Source organism: Ochotona curzoniae, unplaced genomic scaffold, assembly GCF_017591425.1.
Source record: "Ochotona curzoniae isolate NIBS_2020 unplaced genomic scaffold, NIBS_Ocur_1.0 scaffold_4763, whole genome shotgun sequence".
Classification (NCBI taxonomy): Eukaryota; Metazoa; Chordata; class Mammalia; order Lagomorpha; family Ochotonidae; genus Ochotona; species Ochotona curzoniae.
Genome location: NW_024467123.1, coordinates 9,701,012 through 9,720,463, shown reverse-complemented (window position 1 = coordinate 9,720,463; position 19,452 = coordinate 9,701,012). Strand labels below are relative to the sequence as shown.

Below are 19,452 nucleotides of genomic sequence, written 5' to 3'. Positions count from 1 at the left end.
ATATTTTGAACCATTTTAAAGTTTCAGATGATAATGCATTCTTGTCTTTGTAAAATTAAGTTCCAGCTTTGCTTTGTAACCTGTGATTATGTGTCAGATTATACACACATACACCTTATCCTGATAGCTGACAAAATGACAGCCTCTGCATGGCTTCACCAGCCCGGGTTCTTCTGCTGAACCTGGACATAGATGTGCTGCTAAGCTCCCTCCAACACACAGCATGCCCCTGACTTCTGGGAACGAGGCCCTGAACAGCAGGCATGAACTCCTGCTCAGTGGCCACTTGTGTCCCTAATTTGGCTTTTATAGGAATGCATGTCCTTGACTTGGAGCCCTAAAAACCATTTTCCTGAATTCAGGAAGTTGTATGAGGTAACCATGAAGGCCAGGACTGTAGTAGAAAGGTTTTTAAAGGAAGGATATATGCCAATAATCCATATAATTTTGGAAATTATTATAACCAGTAGATATCATCAGAAGCTTGTAACTTGTGCCCAGTGGGAATTTTTTATAGGTGAAATTTTTAATAGACTGCAATGGGAATTTCAAATTTATCTAAAATTTGTTCTTCCTGGATGTCTATGCTTTATAAACGTATACATGTGAGGTTTTTCTATTAACAAGTGAAAGTGATCATGTTTCTTTTCTAAATTAGCTGGTTACAATAATTTAGAAGTTGCAGAGTATTTGTTGCAACACGGAGCTGATGTGAATGCCCAAGACAAAGGAGGACTTATTCCTTTACATAATGCAGCATCCTATGGGGTAAGTTCTTCTCTGTTATCTTTTAAGAGGTATGGAATTGGCAAGGTCAGAAATTCCATTTGAAGTTCACACATTTTACGGAAAAGTAAATATGAAGCTAAATAACAGCCAAGTTTCACTTCTGAATCTACTGTGATAATGCTCTGTGACCCACAATATCTTGTCATTTGTTTATCTTTTATAGCCCCTGTCTCTTATTTTCAGTTTGATGTTCATGATCTTAATTTATTTGCTGGTGACTAGAAAACTCTCTTAGGCATTACAAGGATTCAAATATATTGCTTCTGAATTAACCCTGTATGTTAGAATTATTAGTAACCATCTTGAACAAAGTAGTTTGAATAATTGAGGAAAGTGACTAGTTTATGAATTGATGTTCAATAGTAACAATGAATAAGTAGAAAACATTCAAATTATGTTAGCTTACTACCATATAGAATTCTTTATTTTTTAAATAGTTTCTCAAATTACTGAAATTTCAATTATCTGCTGTAATCTTAATAATCTATCCGTAAGTTAAAATATTGGAGAAAAGTGGGGTTTTTGTTTCTTCAGGTTTTTTTTCCCCTAGGGTAAATTTGAACATGTAGATGGAGGAACATAGCTAGTTCTTAAGAACTGAAGTATGTTAACATAATATTTCTGACTGTAACAGGAATATTTTCTTTTACAGCACGTAGATGTAGCAGCTTTACTAATAAAGTACAATGCATGTGTCAATGCCACGGACAAATGGGCTTTCACACCTTTGCACGAAGCAGCCCAAAAGGGACGAACACAGCTTTGTGCTTTGTTGTTGGCCCACGGAGCTGATCCTACTCTTAAAAATCAGGAAGGACAAACACCTTTAGATTTAGTTTCAGTAAGTGATGGGCTCTTTGAAAAATCTCACTGCTTTCCTTTTTAAAATTCAGTTGATAAATATAAAATGTTTTAGTGAATGTGGCAAAATCTGGTTTTTAGCCCAATCTTAAATTTATGACTTCTTGGTTTTGTAGTATAAGTTATCAGTCATTCATTGTATTGTACAGGTACTTCAAAAGGTTTGTGGAAAATTAGCATTTTATTTTGGTGCACAGAAATTTGACATTCATGCATAGTTGGGTTTTATTAGTAATACTTTTTTTCAAAATGTGTTTTTTCCATGAATTTTTTGAGGAGCTCTTCAGTGCAGAAATGTCAATTTCTTCACCAATACCAACTTTGAATTCTGTTCTTCCATGAAGTTTTTGAAGTACCCTCTTACTTTGTAAATAGGAAGGAAGAGAACATAGTACAGCTATTTGCTTTTAGTTGGGAAATAAGTGGACCCAGCCCCTCCATGAATGCTGTTGGTTACTGTGTGTGCAGGTAACACAGCTTCCTCAACTGGTGTGCAACCACAAAGCCTGCTACCAGTAGAGAAATTTCCTGCCATCCCACCATGCCTCCTTCCAATTTTTACCCTGCCAAAAGTATTCATGAAAAGGCTTGTTACTGTACTTCTCTGGGGAAATACTTCCCAGGTGAATCTTTCAAATCAAGATTGTTTAAGAGGAGTCTCCAGTGTAGTTTTTGGCACTGCAACCCAAGGGCCTTGTTCCTCTACCAGTGGGCACATTGAACAAAGCAGTAGAAGGGAAGAAATAAAAATTTTAAAAGATCTTCATGTTTATTTGAAAGAAAAACAGAAAAATTCTCCATTCACTGGTTTGGCTGCAATAACTGGTAGGCTTGGCCACAGCTAGGAACTTCCATGGGCGTCGGAGCCCTATGCCCATGGATCATCATCCTCTGCCTCCTAAGCATATTAACAGTGAACTGGGTTAGGAGCAGAAAAGCCAAAATTCAAACCAACACTTCAATACAGGATGTAGGCATCTGCAGCAGCTTAACTGTGCCACAGTGCCAGCCCCGGAAGAAATAGCAAGAAAGGGATGTGTCTACTACAGACCGTTTTCCACTTTTCCAGGTTTCACAGAGCAGCTGATTCATTTCAACTATCTTGGGGTTTAAATAGATTGTTTTAGTGAGCCAATAGCCCACCCATACTTCTTAAGGGAAATGCTTTGCAGAGAGCTACGTTTTAAGTGACCTTAAGAAATTCATTCTATTAATCTTTCAAATACACTTGACAGTGAATCAAAATGCTCTGGAGATCTTGCCTGGGTTTAGATTCAGACTTGGCCTCCAATTCCAGCTGTTTCACTTATACAGTTTTGCTGCAAGGTTGTCTCCTAACCAATCACAAAATCTTAGTTGCCACACATATAAATAGGAATAAAATATATGTGGTTAATATAAGATTTAAATGAGGTAGTATACTTAAAGACTTTGGCATGGTGTCAGGCACATAAAAAGTAGTCGATGTATACCATGCATGCCATAGAACACACAGGGAAGAGGAATGGACAAGGTGAGGACAGGCAGTTAAAAACAATTACTTGATTTATTTCTTGCTAATTGAATTACTTAGCCCCTTGATTCAGCATTGTCAAAGAATGTTCAGTGTCATTAATTAAACAAATTAGTAAAGTTAGCAAATTTGATGGAAATGATTGATTACTTTTGTGAGATTTTTGTTTTGAGAAACAACATAATTCGTTTCAGTGCTTTTCAGTCATGATATCAGAGTTAGGATTTTGTTCATTCTTTGCCACATTTTGCGGAAATTATTTTCTGAATTCTCTTTTATCAATATCAGTTTCCCTGAAGATCAGGTTGTTCGCTTTACTTTTTATTTTTATGTGATAATTCTGTTGCAGATCTCTTGGCTTTGTCAAATGTTGAAATACATTTTGTTCGAAAAATAAATTGCTTATGGCGGACTTGATCTTTGACTTGTTTCGTAGGCAGATGATGTCAGCGCTCTCCTGACTGCTGCCATGCCCCCTTCTGCTCTGCCTTCGTGTTACAAGCCTCAAGTGCTCAATGGTGTGAGAAGCCCAGGAGCTCCCACGGATGTTCTGTCTTCAGATCCATCCAGCCCATCAAGTCTATCTGCAGCCAGCAGTCTTGATAACTTATCAGCGAGTTTTTCTGAATTATCTTCGGTAGTTAGTTCAAGTACAACAGAAGGTGCTTCCAGTTTGGAAAAAAAAGAGGGTAAGACAGTCTGCAAAAATAGTTTTAGAGCTCATATTTGTCATTTGAAATGTTTGTGGAAAAGGCCTCTGTAACCTTAAATCTGACTGCTGATATCAGATTAATTTGCATGATCTAAAATTTTAGTCTTCTACCATTAACATTTTTTATGGAATTTCTAGTGAAACTTTATCCTTCTGAGTGGAGAGATGAGTCCTACCCACTCGGCTCACCCCACAATGTAAAACATCTTCAAAGACAGGAAGACTGATTTAAAGAGACAGTTACAAACACAAGCATTTTATAGCTTTCTCTTAAATTTTATTATTTTCAGTATTCTTATAGTGGTGTTACTACTTTGCTTCATCTTCACATATATATAATATCATAAAGCTTTACTGTTTTGATGTTAATACGCATTACTCTGATGTGAAATTTTTATTTCTGTTTCTATTTCCCAGTTTCAGGAGTAGATTTTAGCATAACTCAGTTTGTAAGGAATCTTGGACTTGAGCACTTGATGGATATATTTGAAAGAGAACAGGTGAGTAAATGAATTGTGTTGCTCGGTTTAGTGCTTTATGGAACTTGACACTTCACAAACTGCTGTCAAAATGAATATGCATATACAAACTATATATCAGTGCCTTTCTAAACAGTCCCAGTTTGAAATGCTTTATCAAAATACATTTGCTGATTTATTGCTGTTCAGAAAATATAGTTATTAAAGAACTTTCCATCTTTTTAAAACTAGAACAAGAGCGTATGAAGAATTCAAATTTGCCATAGATTTTAGAAATTAAGAAAGGAGCATTACTTTGAGCTTGACTATCCAGGGAAAACTTCAGGGAAGAAGTATATGTAAAGATTTTAAAGAATCACTTCATTTTCTTAAAACCTGTAGAATACCTTCTATCTGACCTACAAAGGGTGAATCTGAGAAGTGATGGAGAAGTACCAAGTGGCATAGTATAAGCTCTGGAGCAACATTGTATCAAGAGGGGTAGCTGTGAGTGGGGAGAAGAGTACACTTAAAATTGGTGAATTTGGAAGCGCATTTTTGTAGAGTTGAACTTGGTTCAGGTTCTTAGCCTAAATGAAAATAGTAATTTTGCTTGTTTTATAACTTGCTGTTTTATTCCAACTTTTCATTCTATTAATTTTGGCTAGCTCACTGATTTGTTTCTGTTTCTAATATATGCATCTAACATATGTGAAAATAGCAATATTTGAGTGTCCACCAAATGAATAAGCATTCTAAACAGTTTCATCCTCCTTTCTAAGATCACTTTGGATGTACTAGTTGAGATGGGGCACAAGGAGCTGAAGGAGATTGGAATCAATGCTTATGGACATAGACACAAGCTCATTAAAGGAGTTGAGAGACTTATCTCTGGACAACAAGGTATTTAATTTAATAATTATTGTCTTCAGCTTAGTGTGGGTAACGGTAGACCTTTCTGTATGAAATGGTTAGTCTTCAATCTGTTTGACTGATTTTAATAAGAACCTGTTTCATAAGAAAAGCACAGTTTAGATTCAGAAAACCTAATAACTACTAAACTTCCTGAACTGCTGTCCATTGTGTGAATCTCAGTTAAAAAAAAAAAAAAAACTTATTCAGAAGCTTGGATGTTGTATCAATTGCTAAAATTCGGCTAATTTGGTGAGATGATTTTTGACATTCTAGTTCTGAAATTTTACAATTCTAACAGGTATCTGAAGCATCAATTATTTCATGTGGTAATAGAATAGATGATGACAAGTTGTGAGAGGCTGACCCATAAAGTCATATAGTAAATTTCTTATGCATCTAAAAATAGGAACATTTGAAGTAAAGGTACCAGTGAATATTATTGCACCTGAGCAAATTAAACCCTGAAAAAGTTGAGTAGTATTTTCATTTCTCCAGTGTTAGTTTTAAAAACAACAAAAAATTACTACTTATGTACCAGGTCCAGGTTTAAAAAAGTGAATTCTTTTGTTTTAACCTTTTTTGCTAAAAGCATACTATAATTGAAGTCTTGTTGGTGCAGCTGGTATTAAAAAGAAACCTCTTTGCAAAAATGAAGGAATTTTTAGGGACAAATGTGCTAACTCAGAGTCTGCCTGTTAAAGAAATAAGAGCATCAGGCCTGGTGCGATGGCGCAGTGGTTAAGGTCCTCACCTAGCACGCCCGGGATCCCATATGGGCGCCGGTTCTAATCCCGGCAGCCCCGCTTCCCTTCCAGCTCTCTGCCTGTGGCCTGGGAAAGCAGTCGAGGACGGCCCAAGGCTTTGGGACCCTGCAACCCGCGTGGGAGACCCGGAAGAGGCTCCTGGCTTCGGATCGGCATAGTATCGGCCGTTGCGCTCACTTGGGGAGTGAATCATCGGACGGAAGATCTTCCTCTCTGTCTCTCCTCTCTGTATATCTGCCTTTCCAATAAACAAATAATAAAAATAAATCTTTAAAAAAAAAAAAAAGAAATAAGAGCATATCTAAAATTTTAGGTGATGATAGCTAAGAAATGCTTTTGAACTCGTGTTTTTGGATGAGGTAATTGAAAGGTAGCTGTGCCTTACTTGCCTGGTAGTCACTAGAGAGAAAATGGGAGATAGTTTTGACTCTTCCTAGGGTAACAAAATTAACAGCCTGCTATGATAACAGATACAGTGCACCATAAAGATAGTAGGTTCTGTAGGAAAGAGGCAGGGTGGAAAAGTAAGGCAGACAGGTTTGGTTTTTCTTTTATTTTTTTATCTTTTATTTTATAAGCCTGTATTGAGAGCTGGCTTCACAGTGGATGAGCTGCTTTGCCACGTAGGAAATTTGACCCAGAAGCAGATCTTCTGAGTGGTTTAGCACCAAGTTCTCTATGAATATCCATTGCATGTAGGGTGGGAGTGTGGCCCTGTGTCTGGCCACACTTTGTTTCCCAGAACAAAGGGCTTTCCACACTGGATCCCAAGTCCCAGTCAGTAGTGACTACCACCAGGGAGGATGGCAAGGGACCAGCTCTCCACAGCCAGCTGAGCCTTCACCCTATTATTCTGCGTGGGCAAGATTCTGATTTAGAGGCAGTCGATCCTAATCCCATATGTGATAGCTTCTCACCTGAGCACGTATGTAAAATGTCTCAACCCATGGTATCAGCAAGTTTTATATGCTAAACACATAGTTATTAGGACTGCATTAAAAGCTTTAGGAAGTCTTCATTCCATAAAATATTCTCCAGATGGTCTCTAATTCTTGTAGGTAGTGTAACTTCAGTAATCAGAAACTGACTTATTAGTGGTAGTCCTGTTCTTCAGCCTATAGCTGGATTGAAATTAGTGCTGTCTCCAGAGACAACACCCTTGGCAACTGACTCAGCAGTAAAGGATTTGACCCTCGTTTGTTTGTAGAACACTTGTTACACAGATTAAGAGAGTTGTGTTACACAGGTGCAAAAAAAGTTGGGAAGTTCTGTTATAAGTTAAGAAAAAAATGGAAATAAAGAATTTCTGAGATACTCTCACAAAACTCTTAAAAATGGTCAGTTCGAAGACTGGTTGTCTCAATATCCTGTGGTATCCTGGAGCAGAGAAAGCCATTAGTGGGGAGGAAAGCAACGGAATCTGAATTTTACTTAAGGTTTGTTGAGTGCAGCATGATTATATATAGTGGTAACTTAAAGAGAAGTTGGGTGAATGGTACACAGTATTCTACATTCTACCTTCCTGAAAGTCAATTTATCACTTAATACACATCTATAAAAATTAGTGGTAACTTCAGATAAATCCAATGATGCTTTTTGGTTGGTATTGTCTTATTGGCAATTTTTGTTTACTTCAAATTTCATTTTACAGGTCTTAACCCATATTTAACTTTGAATACCTCTGGCAGTGGAACAATTCTCATAGATCTGTCTCCTGATGATAAAGAGTTTCAGTCTGTGGAGGAAGAGGTATGTTCACGTACCCTAAATGACTGGGAAAATAAATCTGCATATGTTACTGGTTCCATTGCCTAATTTCTTGGAGGTTCCACATCTGTTTGAACATGGATTATGGTCTTAAAATTGTCCCTCTACCACCTGCAGTTTTTTTTCCTTAGGCACAGGCCCAGTTGAGCATAATAGCCAGGTTTGTGCCATATCAAAGCCAAGAGGCAGAAATCCCAACCTGTCCCACGTAGATGATGGAGGTCCAGATCTGAGTTATCTTCTGCCTTCCCAAGCACATCAGCAGAAAACTGGTTTCATGGTGGAGCAACCTGGACTGTAACTGGCAGTCTGATAAAGGATGTTGGCATCAGAAGCTCAACCTGCCACATCCACAGGGCCAGCCCACCAGCTGGAAATTTTTAAATCGACTTGTAACATTTAAAACTTACTTTCTTGATAATCTCTTAACTCCAGTTTTATGCACTATAGTTGAAACCTACACAGAACTGTGTTGGACAGCAGTTGCTGTCATTTTGGAGGGTGGGGGGCGAGGGGAGTGGCATTCCCTTCTCTTTAGAGTTGGCAAGGCCAGGTATCTCTGACAAAGATCCAGAACAGGTGACTGCTAGTCTCCCCACAGAGTTTGGTCCAGTTTTCTTTGTAAAGAGCTTTTGAGTCCACTAGAGTATTTCAGTAGTTCCCTCCTTATGCCTCTTTACAGTTTGAAGAAAACATACCTTTTATATGAATTGAGCTCAATTCTAAGGCTCAATATACCAGTTCTCAGTAAAGCATATGTAGTGCTTTAGTGGACTAAAATCAATAGAAGCAGATTAACCCTTGTTTGTGTTAGAATATCAAATGTTTAGTCTTGTATGTGTAACTCATTTTGGAGAACCTTGTTCTTTTAGTTTCCATTATACAACTTTTTCCTACTTCCAGGTTAACTGATTAATATTTCTAGGATATAATACTCATAACTTATAAATCCCATATCCTGTAAATAGAAATGTTGTTATAGTTTTGTGTTATCAAAAATAGAATCAGATAAGAACCTTGTTCCCAATATCAGAAAACACATGAAAGGTAATACACATGTTTTACGTGATTTTTCCGTCAGATGCAGAGTACAGTCCGTGAACACAGAGATGGAGGCCATGCAGGCGGGATCTTCAATAGATACAATATTCTGAAGGTAACGCATTAGTGAAAATGAAGTTTCCTGAGACAGTAATTTTGAAAATGTGAAGTTGTAAATAGGTTTTATAAGAATGTAGTAATATGTCCAATCTAATAGCTCTTTTAGTAACACGTTGATTCAGCCTTGTAAAAAAATAAGTTCATATTTGGCATTCTGCTTTATCGTAAGATCGAAGTAAATCCTGTAGGTTCCAGATTTTAAACATGAAGTATTAAGATATTCTATTAAACAAAGGTGCATTTTTATGCTTTACAGAAGGACCCCATTTGTAGTTATATCATGCTTTCTTAAGAATTTTAAAGATTCTGGGCCCGGTGCAATACCGTAATGGCTAAGGTTTAAGACAGAAGCCAGAAGTTTCTTCTGGGTCTCCCAGATGATTGTAGCTACATGAACGAGCACCCATATAGGATGCCAGTGTCACAGGTGGAAGATTAACTTACTGGGCTACCACACCAGCCCCCAACAGTTATATTTTTGGTTTCAAGATACATTTATTTTTGTTGGAAAGGCAGATCTGCAGAGAAGAGACAAAAAGAAAGATCTTCAACCCTCTGATTTTGGCCTCAACAGTCAGAGCTGAGCCACTCCAAACCTACTCTGGTTCTCCCACATGGGTGCAGGGTCCCAAGACCTTAGGCCATCCTCCATTGCCTTCCCAGGCACAAGCGGGGAGCTGGATGGGAAATGGAGCAACCAGGACACAGACCGACACTTAAAGTTGCAAGATTAGCCCATCAACCACAGCGCTGGCCTCCCGCCACCTTTTTGTAAAATACAGTAATAGTTTCTCTGCGTCTTTTCCCAGAAAATAACTGTAAAAAGATGTTTTATATTGTTCTGTGAAGGCGTATCTGTTGCTGATTTCATTAATCTTGATTTTCTTGGATGAGATGTTATAGTCCATGGGCCCGGCAGCGTGGCCTAGTGGCTAAAGTCTTCGCCTTGAACGTGCCGGGATCCCATATGGGCGCCAGTTCTAATCCCAGCAGCTCCACTTCCCATCCAGCTCCCTGCTTGTGGCCTGGGAAAGCAGTCAAGGACGGCCCAAAGCTTTGGGACCCTGCACCCGCGTGGGAGACCTGGAAGAGGCTCCTGGCTTCGGATTGGCATAGCATCAGCTGTTGGGCTCACTTGGGGAGTGAATCATCGGACGGAAGATCTTTCTCTATGTCTCTCCTTCTCTATATATATCTGACTTTCCAATAAATAAATCTTTTTTAAAAAAAAAAGTACTCTTACATTAAAATTACTGAGTTTGCTGTGTTCGTACTGTAAGAAATCCAATGATTTCAAACAATTTAGCAGTAGCTGTGAATATTGCCATTAGTGGATATTTATATAATAATTTCTAGTAAAGACTTATTAATGCTTATTACAAACAGGTTTTGGCCAAGTTTGCTTTGTCCACAAATATTAGCAAAATATGTGGAGTTTTGTTAGGGGGAGAACAGGAGAGAATGTTTGAGTTAAAGTACTGTTTGATTTTTTTTCTTCCTTTGTAAAGCTATTTTAGTACAGTATTTAAGAAATTTTTCTCATTAATCAAATTTTTATTCCCTTTCACGCAAAAATGAGGTCTGTCTGTGCCAGTTTTGGTTTCTTGCTTCTGTTTGTACTAATATTTTGAATTGTTTTGAGCCACAATATAGAACTGTCAGCTGCCCGGTGTGCTCTAAGCACCAGCAGGGGGCTGTAGCACCCTTAAAGGCAGCTAAGAAACAAAATTAGGATTATATACATTTTGATTCCAGAAGTACTATTTTTTTTATTTTTTACTCTAGAAGTACTTCTAATGAAACCATCTATTTTTAAATCTTCCTCAGACTGAAATTATTCTAATTTAGGAAGTAGAATAATAAAAGAACTGTAGAAAGAAGAGACAGAATATATTTACATGTGTGCACACAATTAAGATTTTTATGGTTTTAACACATTTTTTCATACAGATTAAAAAGTTACTTTGGAGCTAGATAAACATTCTCTGTACTTAATACAAAATTCAACACTTTGATTTCAGGGTTTTTTTGTTGTTTACTAATTTTAAATAACTAGAGAAGAAATACTTAAATCACTTAGCCATATTCTCAGCCTTTCCTTGTAGCTGTTTTATACTTTTGATTTCTAATTTCATGATCTTGAGAGAGCATTTTTAGTTAACTAAACCATAATGTGTGTATTGCATTTCAGAGGAATGCTTTGCTTCCTTTCTGTCTAGTGATGTGTCTCATACTTTGGTAAAGACAGAAAAGTGTTTAAGTGAAGATTGAGACCTGAGGATTTTATTTTCTGTTTCATTTTTTAATAGATTCAGAAAGTTTGTAATAAAAAACTATGGGAGAGATATACTCACCGGAGAAAAGAAGTGTCTGAAGAAAACCACAACCATGCAAATGAAAGGATGCTGTTTCATGGTGAGATTTCCTTCCCCTGACTCAATTGCTGTCTTCCTGTATATGAAGGTAGATTTTTTCTGGAGATTGATTCATTTTTATTGGAAAGATTTACAGAGACCAAGAGAAACAGAAAGATCTTACATCCACTGGTTCACTCCCCAAATGGCTGCAGCAGCTGTTGCCAAGCCAATCTGAAGCCAGTAGCTAGGAGCCTTGAGCCTCATCCGGGTCTCTCCCTTGGGTGCAGGATCCCAAGGCTTTGATCCATATTCTACTGCCTTCCCAAGCCATAAGCAGAGAGCTGGGTGGGAACTGGGGCACGTGACACTAGAACAGCACCTATATGGAATGACAGTGCCTGCAGGTAAAGGACTGTCTGTTGAGCCAAAGTATATACAACTATGTATTAATATAATAACAATCTGTACAGTCTTCATGTCATTTTTTTTAATAAACCTAACAGTGAATATTTAGCTCTAGAGTATATTTAGTGATCTATAATAAGATTGCCATAAAGGTAAAAGTCAAGAAATATTGATGGAGACCATTAAATGGTCTTTTTATTGTTGTTGTTTGCTTATTAGATTTTACTTATTATGACCACTCTGAGAAATTGTGGTTTGCTATTGACTAATTGAATTAAAATTGAGCTAAGGTCTAAAGATAATATTCTCTCTAGAAAAGATGTAGAGAGAATAATATATTTATCCTATTCTGATTTTGATGCTGAGTGTTAAAACTCCATTAAACTTCACTGTTAATAGAGTCATTATCATCAAACCTTTGGAGATTTTTGATAACTGTAGTTGAATTGGGAGGTCCAATATTTACTTTTTGAAATTTTCTGCTAAGTCATAATTTGTGGGAGCAGTAAACCAGTGGAAAGCAGCTCTGTCTGTCTCTCAAGTAAATTAAAAAGTAGAATACAGAACTGGTGAGTAACTTCTTAACTTTTTTTATAATGGCATTGTTGTGTGGTTAGTATTTAAAAATTTAACTTCAGGACCCAGCACAATAACCTAGTGGCTAAAGTCCTCACCTTGCATGTGCCAGAATCCCATAAGGGCACTGGTTCATGTCCCTGTGATGCCACTTCCATTCCATCTCCCTGCTTGTGGCCTGGGAAAGCAATCGAGATGACCCAAAGCCTTGGGACCTTGCACCCGTTTGGGAGACACAGAAGAGGCTCCTGACCCCTAGCTTTGGATTGACGGAGCTCTGGCCATTGCGGCCGCTTGAGGAACGAATCATCAGACAGAAGATCTTTCTCTTTGTCTCACCTCCTTTCGTACATCTGACTTTCCAATAAAAATAAATCTTTAAAAAATAATAATTTAGCTTCATACAAGGCTTTAGTTTTTGCTTTCTCTAAGATGAGTTTTGTTATCCATCTTTGTGTGTTTCAGGGTCTCCCTTTGTGAATGCAATTATCCATAAAGGCTTTGATGAAAGGCATGCATATATAGGTGGCATGTTTGGAGCTGGGATTTACTTTGCAGAAAACTCCTCCAAAAGCAATCAGTATGTATATGGAATTGGAGGAGGTACTGGGTGTCCAGTTCACAAAGACAGATCTTGTTACATTTGCCACAGGTAAGATAATTTTTTCTTTCCGAATTTATGTGGACAAGAATCTAATTAAAACAGCTTACATATCTGAGAAATCAGGGGAAGGCAAAGTAAAATGTTGGACAGCTTTAAGAATGCAAAATAGGAACATTTTAAGTTGCATTTGGCCTTCTCATCAGTTATAATAATTAATATTTATAACATAACTTATGAAAAGTACTTCTAAGCATTTAAGTGTATGTAACTTATTTAATCATTAGAATATGTAGCACTCTTTTTTTCCTTTACCCAGTACTTTAAAAAATGCTGATCTGGGCACGGCACAATAGCCTAGCAGCTAAAGTCCTCACCTTGCACATGCTAGGATCCCACATGGGCACTGATAGTAATGCCAGAGCCCCGCTTCCCACGCAGCTCCCTGCCTGTGGCCCGGGAAAGCAGTCAAGGACGCCCCAAAGCCTCGGGACCCTGCACCCGCGTGGGAGACCTGAAAGAGGCTCCTGGCTTCAGATTGACTCAGCTCTGGCTGTTGCAGCCACTTGGGGAGTGAATTAGTGGCTGGAAGATCTTTCTGTCTCCTCTCCTGTCTATATGTCTGACTTTGCAATGAGAATCACTAAATCTTAAAGAAGGGAGGGAGGAAGAGGGAGAGAGAGACAAAGAAAGAAAGGGAAGGTAAGAAAATGGAATTATTTTTTAAACGAATGGTAAGTGGAAAGTAACATTGGAGATGAAATTTTATTGTAACCCTTAACTATTACAGAATTGTGGATTTCTTAACTCAGTTGTTCAGGGGTGGGCATTTGGCCTAGCAGAATTTAAGAGACCAATCAAGATTAGCACGTTGCATGTTGAAGTACCTGGGTTCAGTTCCTTTACTAGTTCCCGATTCTATCTTCCTGTCAGGATGGGAGGCAGTGGTGATGGGTTCTTGCCATCCATGTGAAGTCCTAGATTGAGTTCTTATGTCCAGTCCCTGCAGGCATTTGAGCAGTGAGTCAGTAGATGAGATTCTCTCTCTGCACATGTTTCAAGCAGGAGAGAAGTGAGATCTTCATCTGCTGGTTCATTCTCCAGATGCCCAGAGTAGCCAGGGCTAGGCGAAAGCCAAGAGTCGGGCACTCGGCCTTAATCTCCCCCATGGATGGCAGGGACCCAACCACCCAGATGTGCATTTTCAGGAACTGAAAAACTCGAGGTCAGAGCTGTGACTTAATATCTGGCATCCCTTTTGGGTGCTGGTTTAAATCCCAACTGTTCCATTTCCCATCCAACTCCCTGCTAATGGCCTGGTGAAGCTTGGGAACCTGAACCCAGGTGGGAGAACTGAAAGAATTTCTAGCCATTTGGGGAGTAAACTGGCAGATGAAAGATCTTTATCCTTCTCCCTTAATGCTTCTTTCTCTGTACTTCTGCCTTTCAAATAAACTCAGATAAAATTTTTTTTTTAATTGCATTGAATCAATACAGGTAATAGAAGACATTTGTACAAAGTTCTTTTAAGCGTGCAAAGGTACAATCAATCCACCCTACCCTGGCATAAGTAGGCTAAGTCTCGGCCTGCAGCACCGATTTGAGGCCCAGCTGCTCCACTTCCTATCCAGCTCTCCTTATGACTCAGAAAAGCAGCAGAGAATGCCTCTAGTATTTGCATACCTGAACGAAATTGCTGGCTTCTGGCTTGAGAACAACCAGCTCCAGCCTTAACAGCCATCTGAGGAATGAGCCACCCCGTGAACATCTGTTACCTTAACTCTGTAAATCTGCCTTCCAAACAAAAATGAAATAAACTTTTTTAAAATATTGAAAGGTAGGGCCTGGCACAGTTGCTTAGTAGCTAAAGTCCTCACCTTCGATGTGCCAGGATCCCACATGGGTGCCAGTTCTCACCTTCGATGTGCCAGGATCCCACATGGGTGCCAGTTCTAATTCCAGGAGCTCCAGTTCCCATTGAGCTCCCTGCCTGTGGCCTGGGAAAGCAGTTGAGGGCAGCCCAAAGCCTTGGGATGCAGCACCTGTGTGGGAGACCTGGAGGAGGTTCATGGCTCCTAGCTTTGGATCAGCGCAGCACCAGCCATTGTGGTCACTTGGGAAGTGAATCATTGGATGGACGATCTTCGTCTCTGTCTCTCCTCCTCTCTGTATATCTGACTTTCCAATAGAAATAAATGTTTATTTTTAAAAATCATTTAAAAAATCAAAAGGTATAGATCATAAGTGTTGCATATTAATGCATTACCAAACTATGCATTGTACACAAACAATAACTCATAGGTTAGATTTGTCTTCACGGTGATCTTTTCCTACTATAGGCAGCTGCTGTTTTGCCGGGTGACCTTGGGAAAGTCTTTCCTGCAGTTCAGTGCAATGAAAATGGCGCACTCCCCTCCAGGTCATCACTCAGTCACTGGTCGACCCAGTGTCAATGGCCTAGCATTAGCTGAATATGTTATTTACAGAGGAGAGCAGGTAAGTCAGCTTTGTTAATATTGGAAAATATCATCAAACCATACTTTAAATTCTTAATAATCTCTTAAATGAGCAAACTGCATTTCCTTAAGAACTGTCTTTTTTTAACTTTGAAATAATTGCGGACTTGAAAAGTTGTAAAAATAGAAGAGAATTGCCTTTTCCCCTTTACGTAATTTCCAAAGCTAAGCAATTCATTCTCTCCCTTTCCTCAGTCATCTTCTAATCCATACCCTCCTGCACGTGTGCTAATGTCTAAATTATTTTTTTAACTATTTGAGAATAAGTTATAAACATGTCTATTTGACCTTTAACAGTACCTGAATGTGTATTTCCCAAAAACAAAATACCTTTTAAAATGATTGTATCTATTCCACAAACTATAAGGTTTATTCAATTTTGGGGTTTTTTATTATCTATAAATATAATTATGTGTAGCAAAGAAGGATCTATTCATAATTGCTGCTCTCAAGGTGAGACATGTCTAGTCTGAAGCAATACTAGGGCAGTGTTCTTAAATGAGTAAATTTCAGAGTCAACTCACTTAGGAAAAATAGACATTTTTGTAATACCCATCCTAAATCTGTCAAGAAAATTTGTTTGTCAATAATTGATTAATCTTTCTTTTCCAGGCTTATCCCGAGTACTTAATTACTTACCAGATTGTGAGGCCTGAAGGTATGGTTGATGGATAAATAGCTGCTTTAGAAAACTAATTCCACTGAACCTAAAATCACCGAAACAGTCGGTGGCCTCCACTTTAACTTGTTTGCTGAAAAAGTTATCTTGTCCACAGATCTGTGGCAGAAGGCTAAAGTATGAAGCAAGTTTAACATTCTGAGTTGATAGAGCTTTAATAATGTACAGTGTTTTCTAGATAGTTCCTGTTTTTTAGCACTTTAACAGATGCCATTCCAGGTTAAACTGGGTCTGTCTGTACTAAATTATAAACAGAGTTAACTTGAATCTTTTATACATTATGCATTGATTGAAACAAAAACTACAATGTCCTCGCCAGAACTCATTTTATTAATACAGTACTGTGTTCGTTAAAGCACAGGATTTACACTGAATAATACAATTTCATTTGTAAAACTGTAAATAAGAGCTTTTGTACTAGCCCAATATTTATTTACATTGCTTTGTAATATACCTGTGTTTTAGAACCGCAGCGGTTTACATAGTTCTACCTGTTGCTCCATCCATATTTCATCTTGCGTTGCCATGGTTTGATTCCAGAGGCTGTGTTGAGTTGTTGAGGAAATTGACTTACCAGATTGAATTTGCTGATAGAAACATTTGTCTCCCATTAGAAATCTTTTTGTTTTTTAAGAACTTATTTGATAAATACTCCAGGAATTCTAATTTCTGACCCCTTTTATATCTATAAGACAACGCATTTCAGAGAGTTCTAACTATGATAAGTTCTAATTACTAAAGAAGATTCTTTACTGGCCTCAAACTGTAGGTTTTGCATTGGACACTTTTCTAATGTCTTTCTGTGAAAATTAGAGCTATTGATCCTATTTTTAAAGAGACTAAATTTTGCTTATGAACAGTTGTGCTGTTCTTTTCCTGAACTGTAAATAGGAAGTTAAATTTCAGAGGTAGAAAGGATAATTCTGAATAATTTTCCAGTCTGTTTAAATTACCTTACATCTAAAATGGGGGGAAAGTAGTAAATGGGAATGGGTAGTTTTTTATCCAAAGTATTTTTGTTGATATTACTGTGTTTATATCCAATTTTTGTACATACATCATGGGTAGACTCAAAACCATAAAATACAGTGGTCTTTCTCTCCTGGCCTCCTGAATGGACAAGTGCAGTGGCACTGGTGCTCCATGGTCCTTGGTGACCTCTTTCATGCTGTTGTGCCCTCTTGGAAATTCACTTGAGTTTGTGCACCTCATGGTAACAGACTGGTTTTTTGTTTTTTGTTTTAAAACATAAAAGTTTCCTCCGTGAAGCCAGCTCGGGTGTCTTGGTACAGAGACACACATTACAGCATGGTAGTGTGTGTATTCACTGTATTGACTCAACTCCCTGCGCATCAAGGAAGGGTGTTGGCCCACTTAAGTCTTTGCAGAAGAGGAAGTTACCCTTCACTGTCTGCAACAGTTCAGCTTTGTTTCATATTTAATCTCCAGATGAACTGGCCTCTTGCAGTAATTTGTGTGTAACGTGTTAGAATATCATGTTTCCCATGCTGAATACGAGTTAATCAAGCTAAATGCCTATCTAGAGTTATTTCTATGGTATAAATTGTGATCATTATCTAAGACATCAAATCTTGACTTCAAAGTACTTTTATGCAGTCTGATTGCAGATATAGAGTCATTTCTTGAAACACAAGTGTATTATGCCAAATTTTATATCAAATTTTTCAGGTTCACTGGGTGTCCAGGTTTTATAATTAGGAAATACTAAATGACCTTATTCGGGTTCATATTTATATACCTTCTCTCTCAACAGTTAGCCTATCTTACTCACCTTGTGAGTGAGTCTGGAATTGCTTGTCACATAAAATCATTCTAGTCCATGAGTTTACAATATTGCAAAATGTATTATTTCATCTATTCCATTGCTTAATTTGTACGTCATTTTTCCATGAATGATTATATTGTGGTTACTATGTTAGCATGACAGTATTTCGAATAACTTTCTGTTTGTTGGGTGGTTGGGTTTGAGGTTTTTTGTTTTCAGGGTTTTTTTGTTTTTATAAATACTTTGCATGAAATATCTTACTTTATAATGATGGAATTGCTTTTTATTTTTGTCTGGTGTTTTTTTTTTAAGTGAAATTTAATTTTTTGTGCAAGTAGTACTATTATACCCATTTTGAGTGTCTTACTTGTACTGTATCACATTCCATACCTTCATTTAATTCTTAATAAACTGTTCACTTGCTTTTCCGGGTAGCATGGTAATTACTGAAATAGTACTAAATGTGTTGAATGGTCTTGGGGAAAATGGATTGATTACAATAAACCTCATTTGCAGGGAAACAGTGTAGTTCTGAATCTAATGTGACCTAAAGAGTGAAGTTTAAAGTTTGGATTATTGAATGCTGTGATCAATACTTATATATTTTTTTAAGATGAAAAAAGCTGGGGCTGACATGGCAAGCTGGTTAAGCTGCCATTTGCAACCCTCAAAATCAGCATGCTGGCTCCAGTCCCAGTGGCTCCACTTTGAATCCAGTTTCTTGCTAATATACTATGAATACAGTGAGTGTTGGTCTGTGTACTTAGACCCCTCCCAGCCACGTGGGAGAGGAGGAGCTTGGCCTCTTGCCTTCTGTCTGGTCTGTTTCTGGCTGTGGTAACCGTTTTGGGAGTGAGCCAGCGATGAAAGACCTTTGATATTGCTTTCCCTTTCCTTATCCCTCTATCTTTTCTTCCCTGCCACCTTTTCGTTGTTACCTATCTTTAAAATAAATAAATCCTTTTTTTTAAAAAAAAAAAAAGATACAACAATGTATCTCAGATTTCAGTATGCTTGTGTGTGATTAATTCCCTACTTTCCGTGATAAGATAATGTTGATGCAAATAACCTATAAGTCATTTGACTTTAAAATACATTTCAGCAGCTTTATCTTTCTGCTGTATTTAGGATAATATTAAAGTGTTTGCTGCTTCCTAAGCTTGCATGTCAATATGTGATGTGATCCAGTTGTTTGCAGGTTGATGAAACAAAAGAATGTCCAAATAAATTTCCCAAATGTCTTGTGATTAATACTGCTGACTGTGCCTTTACCTACTGTTCTGTTAGACAGCTGGTGTGACAGGGGAAACAGGTAGTGGTACCCATTCTTCACCAAGACACCTGGCAGATTCCTGTGAAGCAAAACCGTGACGCTTTCACTGTTTTATGAATTCCCATACCCTTCCCTTTTCATACTTATTAGGTTAGCACACTCTAAGCCAAAATTCTGAATTTGTTCCTAGAAAGTTCTTGATCACAACAGACTAGCCATGATTATCAGAAACGTCTTTTCTGCTTTATTATTCACTCAACATTTGTCAAACTTGTAATTCAGAGCTCCCAATATAGTCTGCTACTATACTGTGTGATCT

At 37.9% G+C, this 19,452-nt stretch overlaps 1 protein-coding gene across 2 annotated transcripts in view; it reads left to right on the top strand.

The window, feature by feature from the left end:
* The window catches only part of TNKS2 (tankyrase 2), a 55,172-nt gene extending 36,065 nt beyond the window's left edge, over positions 1-19,107 (top strand). Inside the window, exons 17-27 of one of the 2 annotated variants that reach the window (XM_040970487.1) lie at positions 659-768; positions 1,442-1,630; positions 3,600-3,852; positions 4,293-4,375; positions 5,116-5,236; positions 7,664-7,761; positions 8,861-8,935; positions 11,250-11,355; positions 12,744-12,930; positions 15,219-15,375; positions 16,008-19,107. In XM_040970487.1, coding sequence (XP_040826421.1) covers positions 659-768; positions 1,442-1,630; positions 3,600-3,852; positions 4,293-4,375; positions 5,116-5,236; positions 7,664-7,761; positions 8,861-8,935; positions 11,250-11,355; positions 12,744-12,930; positions 15,219-15,375; positions 16,008-16,070 — 1,442 coding nt within the window. In that variant the 3' untranslated portion in view covers positions 16,071-19,107. Of the gene's footprint in view, positions 1-658; positions 769-1,441; positions 1,631-3,599; positions 3,874-4,292; positions 4,376-5,115; positions 5,237-7,663; positions 7,762-8,860; positions 8,936-11,249; positions 11,356-12,743; positions 12,931-15,218; positions 15,376-16,007 lie in introns of both variants that reach the window. The other variant, XM_040970485.1, reaches the window with a different exon arrangement.
* Positions 19,108-19,452: the final 345 nt, after the last annotated feature.